The following is a 22,991-nucleotide window of genomic DNA, read 5'->3' on the forward strand; positions in this document are numbered from 1 at the left end:
TTCTGTGTCCCAGTCTCCCAGCAGTGAATGCTGGGGACTTGAATTCAGGCCCTCAGGCTTGCACAGAGAGCCCTTTAGCTACCGTGCTGTCTCCCCAGCCCTTCCTCTCCTAAAATTCTAAGTGCTTCACTTCTCAGGAGCAGGGGAGTCTCCGTCTCTACCTATCCAGTAGCAGCAGAAAGTTCACTTGGGGGCCTCTCTGGGGTCTCAGATTAGCTTTAGTTGCAAACAATTATACTATTGAGTGAGTTGAGCTTGGCTAGGCTCTTCTCAGCTTCTTGATCAAGCTGGGTCTTTTCAGGTCTTTATGACTCAAGGACTTAAGGCTCTTTTCCAGTCGCTTGCATGTCCCCCCATGTTTTCCCGCTCCTCCCCCAAGGGGGGCATGTTTGTAGAAAACTGGCCTGGGCCTCATAGTCTCCTCTTGCATCAGCCTCCCTTGAGAGAGGTCCAGATGGGCCAAGTGGCTATAATGGCCGCATTATATCAAGCATGTTTTTTTTTTTTTTTTTTTTTCAAAACCTTCTTTCTGGAGAAGGGGATTCTGGGAAAAAGGATTCCTTTGGAGGGATAAAGGAAAGGGTGCTCTAAGCTTGGGAGGGTTAACAGGGGCCCTGTTTCCGAAGTTCTTTATTGCTTGAATTAACCAAATCCTAGATTTAGGGTTTACACACGAATACAAAAATCAACGTAGATTCTTAGGTGTGTGATGTGCAAATATGTCCGGAAGAGTGGAGCCAGGGACTCCGTGTTCCCAGCATCTGGGCCAGCCTTACCCTCAGTACCCACACAATCACACACATACGCTCACACACAGGAATACACGTGCACATATATGTACTTTTCCTGCATAATTTTATATTAAGTTTATTAGAGGAAACTGGAAATTGGCTATCTTACCAGTTCTAAGAAGGAAGGAGGGTGGGTTGTGAAGTGGGCACGGACCTTCTGGGGACTTACTGGTAAAACCTGCCTTCACGTGCTCCGTCAGCTCTTCACGAGTTGCTAAGGGTCCTCACTCAACTGTTTTCTGGTGCCTTCATGACTCACCTCCTCTGAGCTTCATGCTGGAAGAGGCAGGTCCCCATAGGGTAGGGAAATGATACCTGCCTTTGAGGACGGAGTCTCAATCCCCTAGCACAATGCCCGGCACATGACTGGCCTTACACAGTATTTGTGGTATGAGTGGGGTTGCAGTTATAGGATCCGGAATGCAGACGAGGTCCTGGAGTACAGCCAGGCACTTAAAAGTGTATGATGAAATCAGGACACGAGGAACACAGGCTTTCTACACCCTCTTACCCTGCCTTTGATACAAAACAGGAGCGAGACTGAGCGAACATCCTTCCTCTGATGTTCCCAACGCCTGACTTAACTACCACCAGTATTGCACATACTCTTGGGTGTCGAGACTGCTGGGTTTGGAGACAAATTAGAACTGCCATGTTGATACGTTGCTTTAACCCTTTTCAGACCCTTTTTCTGTAAAAGGGGAAGACTTGAGCAGAGAGGGTAGGATGTAAAGACTGTCCTGTCGTGGTAGATTCATTGGCTTGCATACTTATTCTGTCCCATGCAAAAGTGTGTTGAAAGGATCCGAACGACACACACTTGGTTTGGGCAGGATCGGGGATGATAGACCCTTTGGGAGCTGATGCTGGATGGGGGGTACTCTGATAGATACAGGTGTCCCTTGACATGACAGGTAGATGCCAGTGCTGGCTTGTGACCAAGTAAGAACAAGTGCCTTGACTGATTCCCAGTACCCCAGTCAGTAGTGTAGAGAGATAGGAGCTTCTTGCTAGAGCAAATTAGGCCACTGTCATCTCTAGAACTTGGCCCAGATGCTAGGTGGGTTGGGACAATGGTCTTCTGTGGTCCAGGAGGCCTTTCAAGTTTTGATGCTATTCACTTATGTTCTGAGATGCTAAGAATCATGGGTCCTGCATACTTACAGAAGCAACCATCTTTGAGGCAGGAAAGTTTGTGGTTCTCAGATAGCTGCTCTGGTGTTTTTTTTTTTTTTTTTTTTCAGGGTCAGTTACACCTGGTCTTCCCTTCTGCATGTCTTCAGAGGTCTGGTGATCTCTGGTAACTGCTCTCCTCCATTCCCCTGGGGCTCATACTGAAAGCCCTTCTTCATAGTATGGCCATCTAGTCTGCACCCCCCTTCTACTTCCCCCACACCCTGGTAATCCCCTCCCGGCCTTTGTGGTTTCAGCTAATCTGATGAACAACAACTGTGATTATTTACTAAATACCGGTTACCATACAGGCTGCTATCAGGGAATAGTTCTTGCTGTCTAGAATTTTGTATTTCTAAGAAAATATAATTTCCCCGAAACCGTTCGTAACCAGCCAATTCCAGTAAGCGTCCAGGATGGGCTACGTAGGGTCTCTTATCGGTGAGCCATTTCCTGGGCCCCTCAGATCTCCTGCCAGCTAAACTTGCCTGATCCTGAGACAGCAGCAGCCCTGTCCTATTTGTACAGAGGGATAGTTCTCATAGCCACAGCCAAGAGAGAGACAAGGAGAGGATTAAATAAAGATCCCGTCAGCTGAAGGATAAATAGTGCTCACCCTGACATCCATTGAGCACAACATAGAAGCAGCACACAGGATCAAGAGCTATTGGTGTGTGTGTGTGTGTGTGTGTGTGTGTGTGTGTGTATGTGTGTGTGGTCCTTAGAAACCAGGAGATAAAATGAGAAGCTGCTGATGGAGAGGAGTGCTGCTTTAATGCCTTGTTTAGAGATGTCCTTAGTAGGAAGCTAAAGGCAGAGTACCCATCATTTTGGGCTTTTGATGGTGAGTGGCACCATCTTGCTTTTAGGGTTGCTTTGGACATTGGTCCCCTAGCCAAGGGAGCCCTTGGGTGGGTGGAGGGCTTAGCTCTTTACCATGGGAGCAGCCTTCCAGGGCCCTTCTGCTTCCCCACAAAGGAATGCCTGTGCTTGTGCACCCCTGGACTTATCAGTGCCTTATTTGGCAGTGGGACTGCAAATCTGTTTCCATTCCTTTAGAGTCAGAGGAAGACCAAACAGAGTGCTGGTTTGGAAAACTTGGTCCGGAAACAGCTCTAGCTGTGTTTTTCTTCTTAGTTTTACCCTTCTGGAGAACCAAAATAATAATAATAATAATAATAATAATAATAATAATAATAATAATGCATGTGAATTTTTGATTTTTGTCTATTCAAGCTGTGAACTAGCAGAGGCCATTCCGTTAGAACAACACTTCCTGATTTTCAGCTATACTTCCAGTGCCAGGGAGTCCTGGGCATTACTGCTTCCATTTAATGGAAATCCGGATTTAATGGAAATCCAGAGGCTGTGGCTATAGCTTGATGGTAGAGTGCTTGCCCAACGTCTGTGAAGCCCAGGCTTTCATCCCCATCGTTGCAATCGATATATCTGCTACCTGGAACACTTCAGTCCCAAACATTTGGGATTAAAGATACTTAATGTGCCAGGCGGTGGTGGTGCAGCACTCTGGAGGCAGAGGTTGGCAGATATCTGTGAATTTGAGGCTAGCCTGGTCTACAAGAGCTAGTTCCAGGACAGAGTTCCAAAGCTACAGAGAAACCCTGTCTTGAAAAACCAAAAAAAAAAAAAAAAAAAGAAAAAGAAAAACCCCAATAACAACAAACCACCACCACCAACAAAACTCTTAATTACAGTGAAAAAGGATTGCTGAGTTGCTGGTTAAACCGTAGGGGAAACAATGGCCTTTAGTGTAATCTTTTCTATTGAATGGAAATCTTTGCAATTCTATAGCCCCTCCCTAAGCCTTTATAGGAGAACATCTATTTTACAGGGTTGTATGAGAGCTACCCTAATTCACTATAATTAGTATACTGAAGTTGGGACCTCGAGAAACTTGGCTGGGCCTCCTAGAGTCTGTGTCTTGACAGTCTCTCTCCTCCCTCAGAGTCCTGTGAGGTTAAAAGGAGCCACAGTCATCCTTGCCTTTTTTCGTGTCTTGGAAGGACAGTCCAATGCAGTTGGCACTCAATTCGAAACATTCAGGGTGTAGATGAGGTGTGTGCAGTCAGCTCCCTTTGGACCACATAGCTATGAATACAGCTGGACACACTTGTAGACAAGATCCTATTGTAGTGTCCAAAGCAGGGACACCCTTGGTTCCTTCGTCGTGGGCTGGTGTCATTGTTAGATTTTTTTTTTAAGCCACACTTAAAACATTTCCTATTTTTATGTTGTTTTCGGGGGTTTCTCTGTGTAGCCCTGCTCTCCTGGAATTTTCTCTGTAGACCAGGCTGGCCTCAAACTCAGAGACTCGCCTGGCTCTGCCTCCTGAGTGCAGGGATTAAAGGCTGGCTTGTTTTTAGATTTTTGTGGTGGAGATGAATAGAAGACTAGGAAGGAAACTCAGAAAAAGTTCAAAAGTTAAAGCGAACCTAACAGAGCAGGATCGTTCTCAGAGCATGAAAAAGCATCACCTGGCAAAACTATTAAAGACAGATTTCTTACTAGTCCCTTAGAGAATCTAATTCTCCTTGGGTCCTGGTGGGTTCTGGGGCTTCATGTTTTCGTTTTCACAGTCTTTCCTGGTGTGGTAGTGTGATTTGGCCAAATTAAGAGTGTGAGGGGGAAAAAAAAAAGACAGCCACGTGACTAACTTGGACAGGATGAGGGCCAACCCCGCACCCCAGGCCATGCAATAGCGGGTAGCGAGTCTGCAGTGGGGAAAAGTGAATCTGCGAATCTGCGAATCTGCGACTCTATGTCTCAGACACTTGGATAGTCTCAGAAGGATAAAATAGACCAGGGGGGAGGAGCAGCAGTAAAAATAGCCTGGGAAGGAGCAGAGAAACGTTTGTTCGTGCCGAGCACATGGGAAGGGGTTGTTTTTCAAGGTGGCTTGAAGCTGTTACCACTTTGTACCGGTTTGCTTTATCTGTGCTCTTCGCTCCGGGAGGGGGCGGGGGTAGCTAAGAGAACCATCTGAAACTCCTGTTAATATATAGTTCTGCAAGAGTGCTGGTGGGCCTTGGAAGGGCACAAACCTTAGAAAAGGCTATATGCTTTGGGTCTTGGCTGCTCTAGTGGTTTTAGGTTGCCAAGGTGGATGCTGTTCTTCCCAGGAAAGTGCCTGGGGGTGGTGAGGAGGGTGCAGTTTAATATCTTAGGTTGGCTTCAAGAGATTCAGGGTGTTTTCATTTTTTTTAAAACTTTTTATTGATTCCCTGTAGACCTACTTCACATTTTTTTTTAAAAAGAATTATTTATTTTTTCCTCGTGTGTATGAGTATTTGTCTGCATGTATTATATGTTCACGATCTGCATGCCTGGTGCCTGGAGAGGCCAGACCAGGGTGTCTGATCCCCTGGAACTGGAGTAATGGTTGTGAGCCACCATGTGGGTCCTGAGGAACCTAACCTGGGTCTTCTGCAAAGAGCAGCAAGAGATTTTAAGCACGGAGCCATCTCTACAGCCCCACGATGGAGGTTTTGTTTAGGGACTTCAGGGTTTAGTGACTAGGGTTTGGCCCCTGTTTAGGGCTGCAGTGCCATCTGCTATTACCACTGTGATGACTAAGATGTGATGGAGACCCTTCTGCTGCTCTCTGCCTACCCATGGGCTCCTTAGTGCAGAATGGACAGGACTGGAGGCAAGAGAGTACAATAGAAATGGTGGTTCTCGCAAAGCCCGTGGGGGAGAGAGGAGGGTGGGGAGCTTGGATAGGCTCCCCCTCATCCTGGATCTCCATCACTCACAAGTCGTTCCCTGAAAACCCTATCACATGCCAGTGGTAAGAGACAGCTTCCTGCCACCGTGCTGCGCCAGCCCCCTCTCAGAGAGATGAGAGAAAGATGTTGGAGAAGGGACAGCTGGCCACTTAGCATCCATGCATGTGGTCTCCTCTCTGGGAAAATAACAGCAAGTTTTGTTCTGAGCACAGTGCCAGGATCCTCCTGCCTGGGCACGTGGACATATTCAACCTTCTCTTGGGGCCAGTGGAGAGTTGTTGAAAGCAGTGCTTTGCCCCCATTGGTAAAACTGTACAGATGGTGATGAAACATGACCCCTTTGCTTCTAGAAGGAGGGACCTTCTTGACCTACATCCATAGCCCATGTAAGGGAAGGGTTATTTGGATAGAACTAGCTTAGCTTGTGCCTAGTTTACCCCATGGCTCTCCTCTGCAGACATTTGTATCCAAGTTGCCTTGGTCACGACACGCTATATAACCTCAGGGCCACTATCGTTATCATGACTGTTGATATACGAGTTGTAGGCAGTGGTTTGGTTTTATGTTTTCATCTCAGAGGCTCAGAGCAACAGACTGCTCAAAGAGTCTGGCTCTCAGATGTGGGTTGAAATCTAGCTCCACCAACATTGTGGCCACTTAGAGTTGCCTGGCCCCTGGTCTGCAAAGCGGGAACGGTAAGAGTCCCTACCTCTCAGGTATGCTGTGAAGGTGCAGAAACAGCAGAGCCTAGCGGTTAAGTGGGCGGGGAGTAACCTCGTCAGTTTGCATCAATCCAGGATGCGGTGGAGGCAGGAAGGAGAGGGGGCTTGGGCGTTCAGATGTGTCTACACATTTCTGAAGTTTTTTCAGAAACTTGTGGTTTAGGGTGTTGGTTCTAGGCTTGTTCTTGTATCGGGATCACCTGCGGGGAGGAGTTGTAAGACAGAAGGCTGGGCCCCAGCCTCAGTTTCTTTTTGATGCCATAGGTCTGGAGTGTGACCCCATATTCTTTGCATTTTATATTTTGCACATGGTGGATGCTTGGTTACCTGTTTGGATCTTTCTCTGTTGCTTTCCACCTTATTTTTTGAGATAGGATCTCACTGAGTTTCTAGCTCACTGATTTCTGTTAGATTAGCTGGCCTGCAGATTCCAGGAATCCTATCTCTGCCTTTGCAGCTCTGGGTTTAGCAGACACAGGCTGCTACACTGGATTGTTCTTAATTGCTGGGAATCAGGTCCTCACCTTTATGCAGGGAGCCTGTTACCTCCTGAGCCATCTCCCCAGCTCCTAACTTGCGTTTTTTTAAGTTGACTTTGTTTAGAAATGGTGGTTATGTAGCTATGGGAATAGGCTGTACCCTCCAGATTTGGATTCTAGAGACAGGATGAAGCCAGTAGGTGCTAGACACAGCGAGGTCATTTTAAATTCAGGGTGAGATTTTACCTATGAGAGGACTTGAGGTCAGAGCAGGTAGCTTCAGGAGCTCCCAGTCTCTGGAAGTTTCCCTTGTTGATGGCTATCTGGTAGATTCTTATACTAGGTAGGAGGGCCATTTGTTCATTAATTCATTAATTTACTCATCCATTTGTTCAGGATAAATGTGTATTGGAAGCTAGTTGGAGCTTTTAAAGACAACCATGGTCCCTGCTTTCAAGGGAGTATGTAGTCTGGAGAGAAATCTGTTTTATTTTCTCAGGTAATTTAAATATTGAGACTCCAAGAGTTTGTCCTATGTCAAAGAGGACAAACCCCCAACTAAGCTGCAGAAAAGTCATCTCCTATGAACATGTGGATACCTCAGAGGCTCGCTTTGGGTTATTCTCTTTGGCTCATCCCCCACCCTCACCCCTTTTGACTCATTTTAATGTTGCCAGATACATGATTTTCCCCCCTATGTTAAGACACAGAATAAGCTTAGAGTGTATTTACCTCAAGCGCATTTCCTGTGGGAAAATTTACAACTCTCCACTGGCACCCAGGATACTCCATTAAACTCTGAATTTCTGACCAGCCGTCCATTATGCCGCCTGTGGAAACAACCCAGGAAATGGAGCATAGGGATGAGCTAATTGCTTTTCATCATCTCTCCTAAGTGACGTATGGAGCGAATCAATAGCTGAGGAGAGTTAGAGAGAGAGACAAGAAAATCCAGTCATTTTTTTCTGGGTCCTTCTATCGTAAGCCTTGCTAAAAGCAATAGGGAAGCACCAGGGAATGCGGCTTAATGGCTGAGAATACTGGCCTGTCACTCATGAGAACTGGGCTCAATCCTCAGCATCTATAAATCAGGGCACATTTTCACTCATCCGCCCTGTAATTCCCAGCACTTGGGAGGTAGCGACAGGAGGGTGGTAACTTCAGGGCTCCTCTTTGGCTGCATAATGAGTTCCTGGCCAGCTTGGACCACAGACGCTGTTTCCAGAAGTTAGACTAAAATAAAAGCAGTGGTGATAATCATTGTTTTCTACCCAGCTCCCCTCTACCGTGCTTGGTGTTCAGCTTGCTACCTGGATTGTTATGTGGTTTGATTCAGTAGGTTTATTTCCCTCATTCTTGGGAAGAGGAAGCAGAGGAGAGGGAGGTAAACAGATAGTGGCTGGAATCAAGGTCTCTGTCTTTCAGATCCCAGCCCATGCCCCAAGCCCCTGGCAGGCTGAACTACTCAGAATTTTGTCCACAGTTAACTGTATCGTCCGTTGAGTAAACTTGCAAGTGCTGGGAAGACACAAGCTTGGGAGACTTAACTATTGAATTCCCTCCCACCGTGAATGACTCTGCTCTGAATCTTCTGGATGCTACACAGAAAATGAGCTTGGGCAGTCCTCTGGGCCAGCTGGGTTTTGGGTTTTTCTGGTTTTACACATGTCTCTTGGGTTTCTCTGCTTCTCTTCAAGCCTGAATGCTAATTCTTGAGTCATCTGCCTTCTGACTGCATCCTGGGGTGGGAAGAGTCTGGCTTCGACTTTGGAGCCATATTCCTTCCCCTGGAAAGTATCACCTCTTCCGAAATCTAATGTCTCTGCGGATTTCATTGACTGTTCTTTTTGGCCTCAACCTGTGTTTTCTTCTAAAAGGAGTTTTGAATTAAGTTTCCTGTTTTCAAAATATTTGATAAGTATTCTTTTTAATTGTAGCAATATGTAACTTGTCTTGGGAAATCTGCTCTCCCCCGAGATAGTCAGCATTGATGAAGTACTCTTGGCCTTGCCCGTTGTTTTTAGTACATGCATTCGGGGTACATTTAGTTTTTCACTAAAATGGAATTAAGAAATACATATATTTCTGAAATGCCCTGTGACTTTGTAGATTTTCCACATTTATATGTAAATATGCATTTCTTCTGCCACCCTTGAATTTGTGATGTTTTGCTTCATTAGAAATCAGAAACCACTTTGCTCCCTGACCTTGACTTTCTGGGGATCAGTTCTGTTAATTGAAACATCCGTTTGGTTCTTTTATTTTTCATTTCACTTTGAGAGAAATTCTAGGAAGCCTATTCTGTATCTCCTTTGGTTAGGGATCCTGAACTTCAGCTTCAAAGGGTCTGTGGCGAGAGAGAAAACAGTATCCACATTTGGAAAAGAAAAAGGGAATTTGTTGGAATGGCGGCCAACAGAACTAGCAGGTCTCGGGAGATCTGACCCCAAGAAGGGATAAACAGCAGCCTCAGCAGCTTTGTGGACAATGACTATTCCTGTCATCTGCTCAGACCTGGTACTCCACTGACTTTGCCTAAAGCATAGGCCAGGACCAGGTGGACCCCCTTGATCGATAACCCCACCAAAAGCATTTTGCAGAGGTTATTCTCCTAAAGAAAAAGTGAGGCACCCATGCTGAAAGTTAGCATATACAATATTGGAAGGATCAGTTGAATTTCACAATGGGGTCCCCTGACCCTGGGATATTGTGGATGTGGTTGCATGTCCATTTTCTCAGGACCCAGGAAAACGAATCACGATGGTTGGATTATTATTGTCTATTCTATCTGGCTGGAGTGATGATCTCTGAATATAAAACCAATGATAAATTTCCTCCTGGTTTTCTGTTTGTTCCTTGGTTCCTTAATGGCCACCCAGTTTCTTCTAGTCTGGGGCTGGCCGCCTTTCCTGGTTCAGTTAAAGTCACTGGCCCCATCACCAGGAAGATGGAATCTGTCAATAAAGATACAAATGTCTGCTTTTTTTTTTTTTTTCCAGACACCTTTTTGCTCCAGCCTACACAGAAACCTGCTACACTGCAAATGGCAACCCTCAAACCACCACCTTGAAGTCCGAGGTGAGCTACGCATGTCCATCAGCAGCTGCCGTATTTGGGTACCGCTCTTTGGGGTGGAGGAAATAAGTGATGGAAAGCCCTTCTCTGAAGGTCTTGTGTCCCCTGACTTAAGACCGAGAGCACAAACAGAAGCTAAGTCTGTTGTCTCCCAGTTGTTTCCTGTCCTTTGTTGGCAAGCATGGCAAAGCAAACAGATGGAATGTTTGAGGTTAAATTGCCTTGGTTAAAAATCCATGTAAATCATGACAAAGTAAACATTATTTCTTAGGCCTGTGTTAACTAACCATTCACTAAGACTCTGTCTTTAAAAGGAGTAATTTACTCATTGTCCTGCCATCTCATCCAATTAGATGCTGATTAATATTTTAAGAAAATGGAAGGTTTTGTGGAGTTTTTATCATTGTTCATACAAATTTACATTAACATCATACCATTTTAATGCAATCGTAAACCATCAAGGATTTTTTGAGATAGGGTCTAGTTAGACCAGGCTGACTTCATACTCATAGATCTCCTCTTCCCTCTGTCTCCTTAGTGCTGGGATTAAAGGCGTGCGCCGCCACTTCCAAACTCTATTGAGCTTTGTAAAACGTTGCTGTTGTCTTCATACTGAACATTTCCCCTTCAGAGTTGTTTTTAGTGGGAAAGTTTTGCATATGATCGAAGAGTCATCATTTTGAAAATGGTTTTGCATCTTAATTTATTTCACTTAATTTATACCCTACTGGTGGATGTTTAAGATAGTACATTCTATGTGTCATGATTTGCTGGCTCTTCCCATGGCGATTTCTGTTAGACTTCACAGGCCCAGAGCAGTGGATCTCCAGCAGAAGCAGTGATTCTTTTTCCTCCTGCAAGGCACACTTGCACATGCTTGCTGATGGTTGGATGTCGTTAGCATCCCACGGGCAGATGCCAGGGACTCTGTGAAGAATCCTACTGGACACAGAGCAGGGCCTCATGGTAGATTTATCCCACCATCGTCTACCCAGTGGTGCCTCAGGGGAGTAGCGCTGGACCAGACCCAGGCTTCTGAGCCTGGGATCATGAGATGTGATGGGAAGGGGAAGAGCACAAGCTACACTGACCTTTTGTGTTTGTGGTTCTGAGGCAAGAGATGTGATGTATGACGTGGATGGAGGAAAACAGGGGAGGTTCCTCTGCTTGGGATCCCTCTAATAGTATCCATGGAAATAGATTCTCATGTAATATTCTTCAGTATTTCTGCCGGTGTGCGGATGTCTAACCAGATAGCTATTGGCAGTTACTAGCAGGTTATCTTAGTTTATCGAACTCCCTGGAATGGGGAAAGGATGGGTCCCTTTAAGGTTGGATTCATCTATGAGGTCTACAGTAGGGTACCTGGATCGCTGGAGGGGATGTGAAGGTCAGTGGGACGTCTTCCCAAGACTCTCCTGGGTGCGAAAGAAGTTGGAAGTGTGGCCAGTCACAGCAGCGGGCAGACTGGGCCTTCTCTGGGAAGCTGTCCAGCTGTGACCCACACCTCCGCAGAGCCCCTTGGCCCAAGCTTTTCCCTTCTTCAGACTTCTGTTCTCTGCTTCCAGGAATAGGAACAGGCAAAGGGCTGGGTAAGCGCCATGTGGAGAAAGCCCACAGCCATTTCAATTTCACAAAAACTCCCTCCTCTGAGTCCAGCCCCTCCCACCTCCACAGCCATAAGTCAAGAATGGGTCTCAGGGCACAAGTTTGCCATGAGCTCATGCTTCCTGCAGTGAAAGCCCCCCGGGGTGGCCCCCTCAGCCCCAAGAGCTGCGGAATGCAATGACTTCATGGCCGCTCTGACTTGCTCTTTGTGCTCCTACGCTGTGCACCAAGCAGAGATGTGTTAAAGGTCTTTCAGAGAAGAGCAGTGGGAGAGGATGTCCCCGGGTTCCCTGAACCCCCCTCCTTCCTGAAGGCCCTGCTGGCCCTGCTGGCTGAAGCAGATCCTGACTGAACCGTGGGCCAAGATCATGGTTTTCTTCCATCCACCACTGCTGGATTCTTGTGAAGTCTCCACCCAGGCCCAGGGGGCTCCCAGTCAGCCTTCTCATTTGGAAACTAAGAAACCAAGGAGAAATGGGACCGGAGTGAATCCATAGCTGTTCTTGGCCTAAATGCTGAGGGCTATGCTGGGCCTTCAAACTTAATAGTCATTCTGGGAATCTTACCGAGACTCATTAGCTGGCCCTGTAGGTTACAGCCCTAATCTAGGTCAGGTTACTGGGGGAACAGGTCTGGGGATGTGTTCCAACAGCCAGACTTACAGGGGTTGGGATCTGAAGCCAGGGCTGCGGTCTTGGCTTTCACTAGCTGTGTGGCCTTAATCAACCCTTTGGACCGTACTGAGTTCTTTTGTTATTTTCAATCGCAGAAATTAGTTGTGCTGGTAACTGACTCAGTGCTCTGGAAGGGTGAGATGAGTCACTGATTTTTATGGGGATTTATAACTATTATTTCTAACTCTGTGTTTTACTGTTGAGGGGATTGAGAAGAGGAAAAGTAACTTGGCTATGCTTAAAAGGGGTGAGACCCGGACTAGAGCGTGTCCACTTTCTATAGGGTAGAACAGCTTTGGCAAGAGAATTCAGTCAGGTGCTGATTCTGCGTTGGTTGGGAATGGTAGTGAACTGGGTTCAGGGCCAAGTTCTTGGGGTTCAGGTTTTCACATCTACTGAAAGCTGGGATCCCTTAAGCTAACCTTTAGTTTCCCCTTTAAACTCCTGGGAATAATATCTGCCTCATAAAGCTGGGATCAGAATTAAAGTACAGATAAGCAACTGTTATCAGGTGGTAGTAGCCTGCTGGCTGTTAGCGCTTGCAGTTACTAAGAGTAAGTGACAGGTACCCTGGTCACATGTGTTTGTGCCCTCTGTACATTATAGATAGCACATGACAGTTGTAGAACATGCCATTGCAGAGAGCACGGGGGGTGTGCACACTGCAGCCATCAGCCAGAGCGCCGAAGAGGTCCAATTCTTCCTTAGCTACGTCTGGATCAAAGCTCTCGCTACTTGTGAAGGAACCAGCAGGGACAGTGTTCCAGCCTTCATTTCTGAATGTTTGACTTGCAGTCATTCCACTGTCTGTGAGCCCTGCTTTCCTTGTGACAGCCTGGCTCCCTCTACCAGGGAGAACTGTCTGTTCTTCTCAATGCCAGTGTTCTACACATTGGGTTTGTGGCCTCCCTATTGAGTTCCAAGGACCGGGTCTAGTACTTGATTGTTGATAGTCTGCCTTCAGTTCCCCTAGCCCAGATAGGGGACAGATAAGGAAGCCATGTGACAGGTTGGCCTTTGAAGACAATGGGACCCTTGGCTAGAGATCAGGCTGTGTATGTGTCGCCTGCCTTCCTAGGTGCTAGGGGATGACAAGCAAAGGAAAACGCATGACAGTGGCTTCCTTCTGTGCTCACATGAAGGTCAGAATCTGACTTGGTTAAAGTCCAGCAGTCTCTGATGCCAAGAGGAGGCTGCTGTTGTCCCTCCTCCTGGCTGTGTGTCAGTATGAATGGGCAGGTAACCAGCGCTGCCGGACAATGGATCCGTGGTAGATGAAATGGTACCTGCGATCCAGAGAAAGAGCCCAAGAGGACTGTGGGCTTGGCTTGGGCTTCCTGACTTAGCTGTATGGCTCAGATGAACAGGATGTAGAATAGAAACTGTAAAGGTTGTGCATTTGGGTCAGCCCTTTTGGTGGCCTTTTGAGTCCCCTGAGGCCGTGTTTTATCTTTAGTGAAAGAATTTAATGAAAATGTGACTACTAATGTTTGCTGTCTATCTTTGGGCTAGGGAGCAGTCCAGCCAGTTCCTTTGTATCGTGGACTCTTATGATCCTTCTGAGGTTGGAGGCTAAAGATGTGGAAGGCCAGAGGAGTCGTTTCTACCGCTGGTCCATGTGGGAGCCTGGATGTATGGCTGGTTTGGCTGTGCCAAACGGCTTCAGTTTAATTATGGAGCTCTTTTCAGGGTTAGAGGTGGGAGGGAAGCGAACTCATATATGTGCGTTTGCCTTCTGAATCCCCCCACAAGGAAACAACTGCAAACAGCACATTCTGGAGATGAGGCCCTTGGGTTGTTTGTTATGCAGGGCTAGCCTGGGAATTTGTGACTGCCACTTAGTCTCAGGGTGTTAGGGAAGCCCTTTTAAGAATCTGGCTTTATTCCCAATTTTACCTCTCTCTGTTCTGGCTGACTTATCCGTTCTGACCCCTATTGCTGACCACCTGGTTTGGGAGGGGGACAGTCTGGTGTAGCACATGGGCACAAGGCACTCTTAGAAGGGCTCTTTCCTGGTTGCTTTGATTAGCCTAGTGAGCAAACCCTTCTCTGCTTCCACAAACTTTTATCCGTAGCTGTGTGCATTTGACATCTGTATCACTTGCTTTTTGTTCCTGGGATAAAACACCATGGCTAGAAGGAACTTACAGAAGGAGGAGTTTATTTGGGTTTAAGGTTCCAGAGGCTAGTCTATAATGGTACGGCAGCTGGCAGCCAGAGCAGGAGGCTGAAAGATCACATCTTCAGCCACAAACATGAAGCAGAGAGAGCAAGCTGGAGGTGGGGGAGGCTATAAAACCCCAAACCTGTCCTCCAGTGATGTACCTCCTCCATCGAGGCTGTGCTACTTACCCAAGTAGCATCTCCAAGTGTTCAAATACTTGAACTGTGGCGGGGGTAGAGGAGGCCCATTTCTCGTTCACCACAGCTTCCTAATTATCAATGACTTGCTTCCACAAGGCTATACACCCCAGGGACGAGAGCTGTGTGTCCATTTCCTCACTGCATCTCTGAAGCCTTGTCCAGCGCCTGCATGGGGCGGTTCTCTGTGTTTATAAAGATGGAAAGCTCCAGCTGGCTTTTGGGGACCAGACACCTGTGAGGCATCATGACGAGAGAATAGCGTCAGACGTCATGGAGCTAGGTTCCCAGGAAGGAGAGTCCAGACGTGGAGGATTTAGGGGAGGAGAAGCATCTTGAGCTGTGTTCAGATCTTGAGGCTACCCTAACAAAGTACTGTGAATGGGGAGGTTAAAACAAGAGAAATTGGTTCTCTCTCCATTTTACAGGCTAACCGTCCAACACCAAGTTGTTGGAAGGGGTTGTGCTCTCTGTAAGGCCCCCCAGGGAAGAGTCCTCCCTTTCTTCCTCTAACTCCATAGTGCTCCTTGTCCTGTGTTACATTACGTCCGTCTTTGCTTCTGTCTTCAGGTGGCTTATCCCCTTATATATCTTTTGTGTCCTTTCATCTGATAGGTAGATGAGGCCATTAGATTTATGACCTATTCTTATCGATTGTGACCGCATTTTAATTTAATGACACGATCAAAACCCTATTTACAAATGAAGTTAGATTCTGGGCTTCTGGGTAGGCATAAAAATTTCAGGAGGACACTGTCCAACCCATGACAGTGAGCTACAAAGGCGACATCAGTGAGAAACTGGATCTGTCAGAAGACTGTTCCCTGAGGCTGACATGTCAGATCTGAAACTGTGTTCTCCAACCTGTGAGCCTGGACATTTCTGTCTACTCAGTAGGACTGGAGACGTCTGTCCTGTGCTATCTCTTAGGCTCCTGTAAGAACCAAACAGAGGTCACTTGGAAGCTTTTTGCAGGTTATAAGATCCTGCAAGGTCAGGCTTGGTAAGGAACTAAGCCGTCACCTGTCATTCATGAGACGGTAACATAGTCATGTTTATCGGTGCCATTTGATGTGAGCACTTTTCTGTTTGCCAGGATCACTGCTTTTACCACGGGACTGTGAGGGAAGCAGAAACATCCAGCGTCACGCTCAGCACCTGCCGGGGAATTAGGTAAGAGACGCCGAAGCTGCTGCGAATGAATGGTACACTCCCCAGGAAGATGGGCGGGGTTAACCCAGGGCAAAGGGCCTTGGACAGGAGGCCCCTGGGTATGTGTCTACACTCTGACTGGAGCCAAGCTCGTGAGATGTCACACAGACACCGGGCTTGGGTTTCCCTTTCGTGATGAGCTTAATGTGCTAAGATCTGAGTTCTCTTATTTAGGAATGTTACGGCTAACGAGTCAAGAGACAACCATGACTGGAAGCTTAGCATCAATAAAGAGCTGTCTGTCGGGTGTAACTGGCAGGCAGTAAGTCACAGTAGAAAGAGACATGCTAATCCCGGGGGGTGGGGGGCGGCGTGGGAAAGCCCAGGGGTGTGAAGAGACAGGAAGCTGGGGGCATGTGGGTTAGTGCAGGGAAGGAGTGGATGAGCTTGGCGAGCTGACTGAGGAGTGGCCGCTCTGTGTAACTTCAGTAGCTCTGGGACATGGGATCCATGAAGTTGTTTGGTACCCAACCCCATGGGTAGGTGGATTGTGACCCAGAGGGAGAGAAACCAAGGCAAGATGGTAGCTGGGCCCTGGGCTATTGGTTGGCTTATACTGAAAGGCACTGTAGCTGGCAAAATATCTCTCTAGGAGTTGGGTAACAATGAGGGGACAGTTCCTCCAGGGTCAGTGAGGTCCTAGAAATGAAAGCAAAGAGAGACAAAAAACAAATGAGATGTTGGTAGACTCGAAGCTGAGTTTCCTCGTTCCTCCCACCTGTTCACTCCACGGTAGAAGAACTTTGAGGTTGGGTAGCCAGAAACGGGACGTCAGGGAAGAGAGGTGTAGCAAGGAAGGGGAGGAAATTTTTGAGACAGAAAATCAACTGGAGAGTTCCAACTAGATAAACCAAACTACCTGCGTTTGAGTCAAGAGCAGCACGTGTCTGGTGGGAGGTGGGAGAGGGCATCACATCTCATGGAGGCAGAGCCAACAGAGGGTTGTGAGCCACCATGGGGATGCTGGGAACCCAACCTGGGTCTTCTGCAACTGCTGAGCCATCTCTATAGCCCCATGCTGTATCTTTCCTTGCTTGTTTGAAAAATCTGGGCTCTTATCTACACAAATGGCCTGCACTGCATGGCACTTGAACTCAGGGTGCTAACTCCAGGAATACCAGAAATCCTTGGTTGGTGGTAGCCAACTATATGCCGGGGGCAAGGCGCTCACTACTGATAAACTACCCACGCAGTGTCACTACCCAAGGCAGAATTGGGAATATGGGCGGGCTCACTGGTGGCTCTCAGGAGCTGGTAGGGGATGGTTTCTTCCCCTTCTTTGAATCAGTGGCTGCTTCTGCCATTTGTTAATGTATGCCATGTCCTTCACTGGCAGATGGCGGTGTTATAATTTTGTGTCCTCAGGGCACCAGTGATAGGTATGGTGGAGACAACGTGTTTCATTGATTTTACAGCACTTCACAAGATGTGTTCCAAGACTTAGCTTCTCCCTGCCCCCAGATATAACCAAGGGCCCTTCTGGCCGCAGGTCTCATGTCTGTTTATGAGTTGGTTCACATTTGTGTGGCGCGTTGCCCGAGGGAATTAGGCAGGAAATCGGGTTTGGCTGGGAGGTGATTAACAGTGGTCTCATATCCTCCACTCAAGTGGCCTCCTCCAGCCAAGCCAACTGGCCTCTCAGTGGTGTTTATAGGCTCAGTCCCTGCCACCTGCAGCCGGCAAGTAAACAGCGGCTGTCCCAGGAAGGAGGAAAGGGAACCAGCAGGTGTGACCTGCTTCTCTCTGCCTCTTCATTTGTCCCTCCTGGGACTGGAACAGTGGGAATGCTCTTGGCGTGGCCTCTTGTAAGTCATTCCAGCAGTCGGGCTGATGGAGAAGCTGTTTTGCAGGCTTCCATCTGGTGGGGTCCACATGCCTTTCTTTCCCAGCCCTCTCCTCCGTCTACATGCTAAAAGAACGAGGTTGTGGCCAGGCTGAGTTAAGAGCTGGAGACTTGCAAGGCGGCCACACTGGGTCCCTGGAGCAGAGGCAGGAATGACAGCAGTGTTTAAATCCAAATAGCCTCCCAAGGCTCCAGAAGCCTGATATCGCCATGGGGAGTTTCCATAGCAACCGTTCATCTCTCCTGGTAGTGTACTCGGGTGTCTGGAGAAAATGGATAGGATATATGCTAGGCAGGCTCTTCAGGCGGAAAATGAAAGGAGCCAGTACAGCCTAGGCCAGCAGTTCAAAACTTTCCTTACACTGTGACCCTTTAATACATCTCCTCATGTGCTGACATCCAACCATACAAATATTTTCGTTGCTACTACGTAACTGTGATTTTGTTACTGTTATGAACCGGAATGTGAGTAACTGATAAGGGACTCCTGTGAAAGGGTTGTTCGACCAAAGGAGTTGCGACCCACAGGTTGAGAGAACCACTGCTCGATGGTTACCGGAGCCTCGTCTCTCTTGAGTACTTTGTAAGTCGCTTTATCATTAAAGAAAAATACCCGATCAAAGTAAAATAAATCCAAATGTTAAGGACCATTTAAGGATATAATGAGAGGCAGCACTCTTTCTCACCCCTCTTTCCCAATTGTATCTCATAACTTACCTCACAAATCACCAGTTTCCTATGCATTCTTTTGGAAATACTCTCGGCAAGAGGAACCTTGCTATATAATATAAAATGTTTTGTAACTTTTTTGGACCCCAGTCACCTTGGGAATTGGGTTAATCAGTGGCTGTGGATGTCATCAAAGACACAGCAAACCATCTGTGTTAGTCAACTCATGACTAAGTGTTTAAAGTGAACAGTTTAAACGGGAGATTTGCTCAGGAGATTCGCTTTGGCTCAGGGTTTCAGAGAGCTCAGTGCTTCTCTGCTGGCTCTGGAGTCCATGGTGAGGCAGAACAGTCTTAGTTAGAGAGACGGTAGTCCAAAGAACTTGCCCCTCAGAGATCTTCTTCTTCTTCTGGCCCAGCCTCTTCCACGTAGCATCCCAGCTGGGGATCGCCGCTTCATTGAAGGTGTCAGATGTCCATACCCTCGAGCCTGTCTCACACTAAAAACCTGTCTTGTAAATGTCACCACAATGCCCTGCCTGCGCGGATACGTCTCCCCATTGAACCCACAGACTAAATGGAAGGTCTGATGATCGCTTGTGGGAAAGTTTAGCCAGTACTGGGGCTGTGATGTCTTTGACTAAACCTGTATGTTTCCCGTCCATTGTTGGGGAGGTTTTTTTTTTTGTTTGTTTGTTTAATTTTTCAGACAATACTCACTGAAAATTGTCATTATGTAATGAGTACAGATTTAGGGTTAAACATCCAAACCGTACAGGACTGAAGCTAAAAACTAAAGTTCTGTCCTTCTCCATCCTTCCGCCCAAACCCATTCTTGTTCACGTCACTGTTCGGGTGTATAAAATGGACTTGCATTGTCTACTATGTACAAATGAGGTCATCCCAAGCACGCAGTCCAGTTTTGTGATGTTTCCGACACGAAACTAAGTCTCGGGTGCATATGAATCTGTCCCATTACTTTAACGGGACCGTAAACTCTTACGTACTAAAGTCTGGTGAGTTGAATTATAGAGACAGCCTCTCAGTGATAAACAATAAATAACCCTCCCGCATCTGCTTGATGGGTCAGCTTGATGGTCACAGCATTTCTCTCAGCCAACATCTGGGACCCTACCAGGCTGACCGGCTCCTGGACTCCCATCCCGTGCTCTAGGGAGAGACTCTGAGGTTGGGTGGGGCATAACTTGTCCAAATGTGCACACCATGGACTGGAATGCATTCAGCACTGCCATTCCTGGGCCCTGAGTGTGCTCCGCCACTCCCCTTCCTGGTGGTGTGACACCCCCACCAGCTCTGTCTTCCACACTTACTTTTGCCCTTGTCTTCACCTTGGCCAGACTGGTCCGGTCCTTCCCCTGGGCCTCACTCTATCTTAATAGCTCGCTAAGTGCTTGGGAAGGGTGTGGATAGCAGGGTTGGTAAGACCTCAGTCCAGAACCACGACTCTGGAACTGAGCAACCTAGGATCTGTCTCAGGCTTTCTGTTAACTCACTCAGTGTCTCTTGAGCAACTTCCCCACCCACCCTGGGATTTCTTCACTTCTCAAACTCGAGTAGACTAGAATCGTAAAAGTACCCTTTATCTTGGGAAGCCCTGGACTCTGAGGAGAAGGAGCAGAGTATGGGGCAGGAAGAAGTCCTCCCCCGAAAGCCATGACTTTCCTCTGCACGATGATCACCTGCCTCATCCTGGAATAAGCCCTCAGATGACAGGACCCTTACACCGTGACAAGGACTCCAGAGGCAGACCCTTCTGAGTCTAAAAGCTGGCAATTAGAGCTGGGGAGATGGCTCAGTTGGTAAAGTACTTGTCACACAAGTCCGAAGATCTGAGTTCAATTCCCAGCACCGACTTTTTTTTTTAAAGCTGGGTATGATGCTGCAAATGGCTGATCAGCTAGCATAGCTTAATTGGTGAGCACCAGGCCGTGGAGAGATTTAGTCTTTAAAAAATTCAAGATGGACAACCATAGAGGAACAACACCCAAGGCTGTCCTCTGCTTCCATATGTTTCCCACATGAATACATGCCTGCCAACTAGCACAGTCCTTTAAAAATGACTTTAGTTATTACTATTGTATATGATAAGTGTGTGTGTGTGGTGCGGGGAGGTGCTCATGCTGAGGTCAGAGGATAACTTCATGAAGTCTATTCTCTCCTTCCATCTTAACATGGCTTCCAAGGATTGAGCCCAGGTTTGTGTAGCTAGAGCCTTACCGGTTTAGTCATTTCACTGGCCCCGGTTGGTGCTGATACACTCCTGAAGTCTCAGTTTTCTGCCCTGTAAGATGGGAGTAGAGATATTGATGCCATCGGTGGGTTCATGTTAGGTGATCAGCCCCATCTCCTTGACAGCAAGATCTTTGGTTGGCTAGTGCTATGTCCTCAGGGGCTAGAACAGTCCTGCCTCACGTCAGGTACTCCGTGCTGAATGGCTTCCCAACCAAATGTTTTGTATCTAGTTTGCACAACACGCTTCCAGGACTCCTAGCTTTCTTGGAGAATGGTCCCTGGTTGTCAGTGAGCACAGTCTGATTCCTTTGGACTGTTAACACAGCTGCTCTGGGAGAGACAGCAGGGCCAGGATCCTAATCCAGGATGTCTCCTTCCTGACTCTGTGTTCACTGCTGTTTGTGCTCTGCCTTTGTCCCAGCAGACTGTGCTGCCTTGGAAGTTCCTGATCCATTCATGTGGGTGCAGGTTGGGAGAGTGATGGGGAGCAGGACTGCAGGGCTGCTGCCTCTTAGGGTCTCTCTCTATGACGGGATGTGGATGTGCAACCTTGTGTTTAATGGACAGCTTCTGGAGTGGCTCCTCTCTCCTGTCTTGAAGGATGTATTTGAGTGAGTCCTGCAGTGATTTGTGGGTTAAGCCTGAACCTATTATTTCCTGACTGGCTGGCCTGCCTGGGTTCCTCTATATGATCTTATTTTATGATTTATTTTGTTTCTCATTCTCTTAACGATGAGGAATAGGTTAGAGAGTAGCATTCTGGCCCTTTGCCTTTTGGGTTCTCAGTCCCACTTTTGATCTCTGCCTCTGCCAGAGCTAACATTTAGCAAATTGAATCAGCTGAGGCTCTTAGGTTAAATGATGGGTGACTGTGGAGGGGGGTGGTGTCTAGGTGACTTGTGGGTTGGTGGCAGGAGAGAGTCCCCATCAACAAAGCTGGAGTCTGCTGGACAGTGCCAGGCACGTGACACCACCTTTCCAGCTCTTAGTAATCCTACATGAAGGTCCCTGCTCCTTCCTGGGGTCAGTCTCCAAGGGCCATAGTGGGGTGGGATAGGGAAGGGGCTGCTGAATCCTGTTGCTGGAAGGGATAACCTCAGCGGTTGTCCCAAGCTTGAGATGCTCAGACTTCCTACTTCTTGAGGCAGTTGCTCAAGCACCATGAAAACATAGGCAAGAGTGTGGACTCCTGACCAAAATTTCTGCATGTCTCAGAGCTTTGCCCGTGGGACTAAGTACAGACTCTTGGGCCTGAGTCTCCTGGGATAGCCTGGGTACCTTCTGTAGAGTAGTAGATAGTTTGGAAGCTCTGGTTCTGGGATCTCTGAGCAGGTGGAGAGCTTACCAGTGGAGGCAGATGTACAGAGCTCAAGGGAACAGACTGTGTCCATGAAGTCCTTGGCCCCAGGTGAAAGCTTCCGATTCTAATTTCCTGGGCCTCAGACTCCTCATTGATAAAGTGAGATTCATGATGTTGCCAGTCTTATAACATGGTATGGAATGAAGAGAGATTAACATGTACAGTCTGTGGGGCATGTGGTTAGTTAGCGCCCAGCAAACAATGTCTGAGGAGGAGGGGGGACCAATGCTTCCTGTCCTCTCACAGGAACTGGGATTCCACAGACAAAGCCAGTTGCATTTTCTGCCTGGTCTCACATCAGAGGGGAGTCGCCGGTGCCATCACCTATAGCCATATGCACACGGGGCATGTGTGTCTCTCTGAACCATTCTCTAGGGCTCTTATGAAAGACAGTAAGAGGTTGGGGTGAAGGTTGTGGGGTGTAGAACCAGAATGCTGAGGTTCACCCCCGTTTTAACTCTTTACTACTTGTGTGAATTTCGGTGGGTCAGTTAATTTTGAACGTAGGTTTTTTTTTGTTTTGTTTTGTTTTGTTTTGTACCATGGAAATAACATTTGTAAGGGTCAGAGAAGTCGGTATGAGAAATAAAACGTTCATCAGCTTGGTGCCTGGCCCATAGAGAAGCTCAAAATATTATAGCCACTATGATGACTATTATCCAACCTGCTGCCAAGTTCCTGTTGACCTCTGACCCTTTGGCCAAGGGCTTGTTCATATCACAGCAAATCAACGTTATACCTTGTGGCTCTGTGTTCATGCTTTCACAGATTCTTGTGGGTAACTTTCCACTCACTGGGTGTAATATTGGTGCACATGGCAGCACCAGCTGGTTTGTGCCATTCAGAGGAAACTGGAATGATGGGAGAGGCCCTGGTCAGCTGGGATGCGGAGATAGCTGAAAACAGGATGCCTAAGTCGCCCTGGTTTCTGCCCTTTCCTGTGTGGAGTTGGGGAAGTGGCTGTGACCCTCGCTCGTTGCCCTCCATCCTCACTGTGAAGGGAACGCCTTAGGTATCTCACCATAG

At 47.5% G+C, this 22,991-nt stretch overlaps 1 protein-coding gene across 1 annotated transcript in view; it reads left to right on the forward strand.

Annotated features, from left to right (window-relative positions):
• Adam19 (ADAM metallopeptidase domain 19) overlaps nucleotides 1-22,991 on the forward strand; it is an 87,045-nt gene that overhangs the window by 25,451 nt on the left and 38,603 nt on the right. Inside the window, exons 4-5 of the mRNA XM_057774711.1 lie at nucleotides 9,911-9,989; nucleotides 15,726-15,802. Coding sequence (XP_057630694.1) covers nucleotides 9,911-9,989; nucleotides 15,726-15,802 — 156 coding nt within the window. The remainder of the gene's footprint in view (nucleotides 1-9,910; nucleotides 9,990-15,725; nucleotides 15,803-22,991) is intronic.

The sequence above is a fragment of the Chionomys nivalis genome, chromosome 7, assembly GCF_950005125.1.
Source record: "Chionomys nivalis chromosome 7, mChiNiv1.1, whole genome shotgun sequence".
In the NCBI taxonomy this organism is placed as follows: domain Eukaryota; kingdom Metazoa; phylum Chordata; class Mammalia; order Rodentia; family Cricetidae; genus Chionomys; species Chionomys nivalis.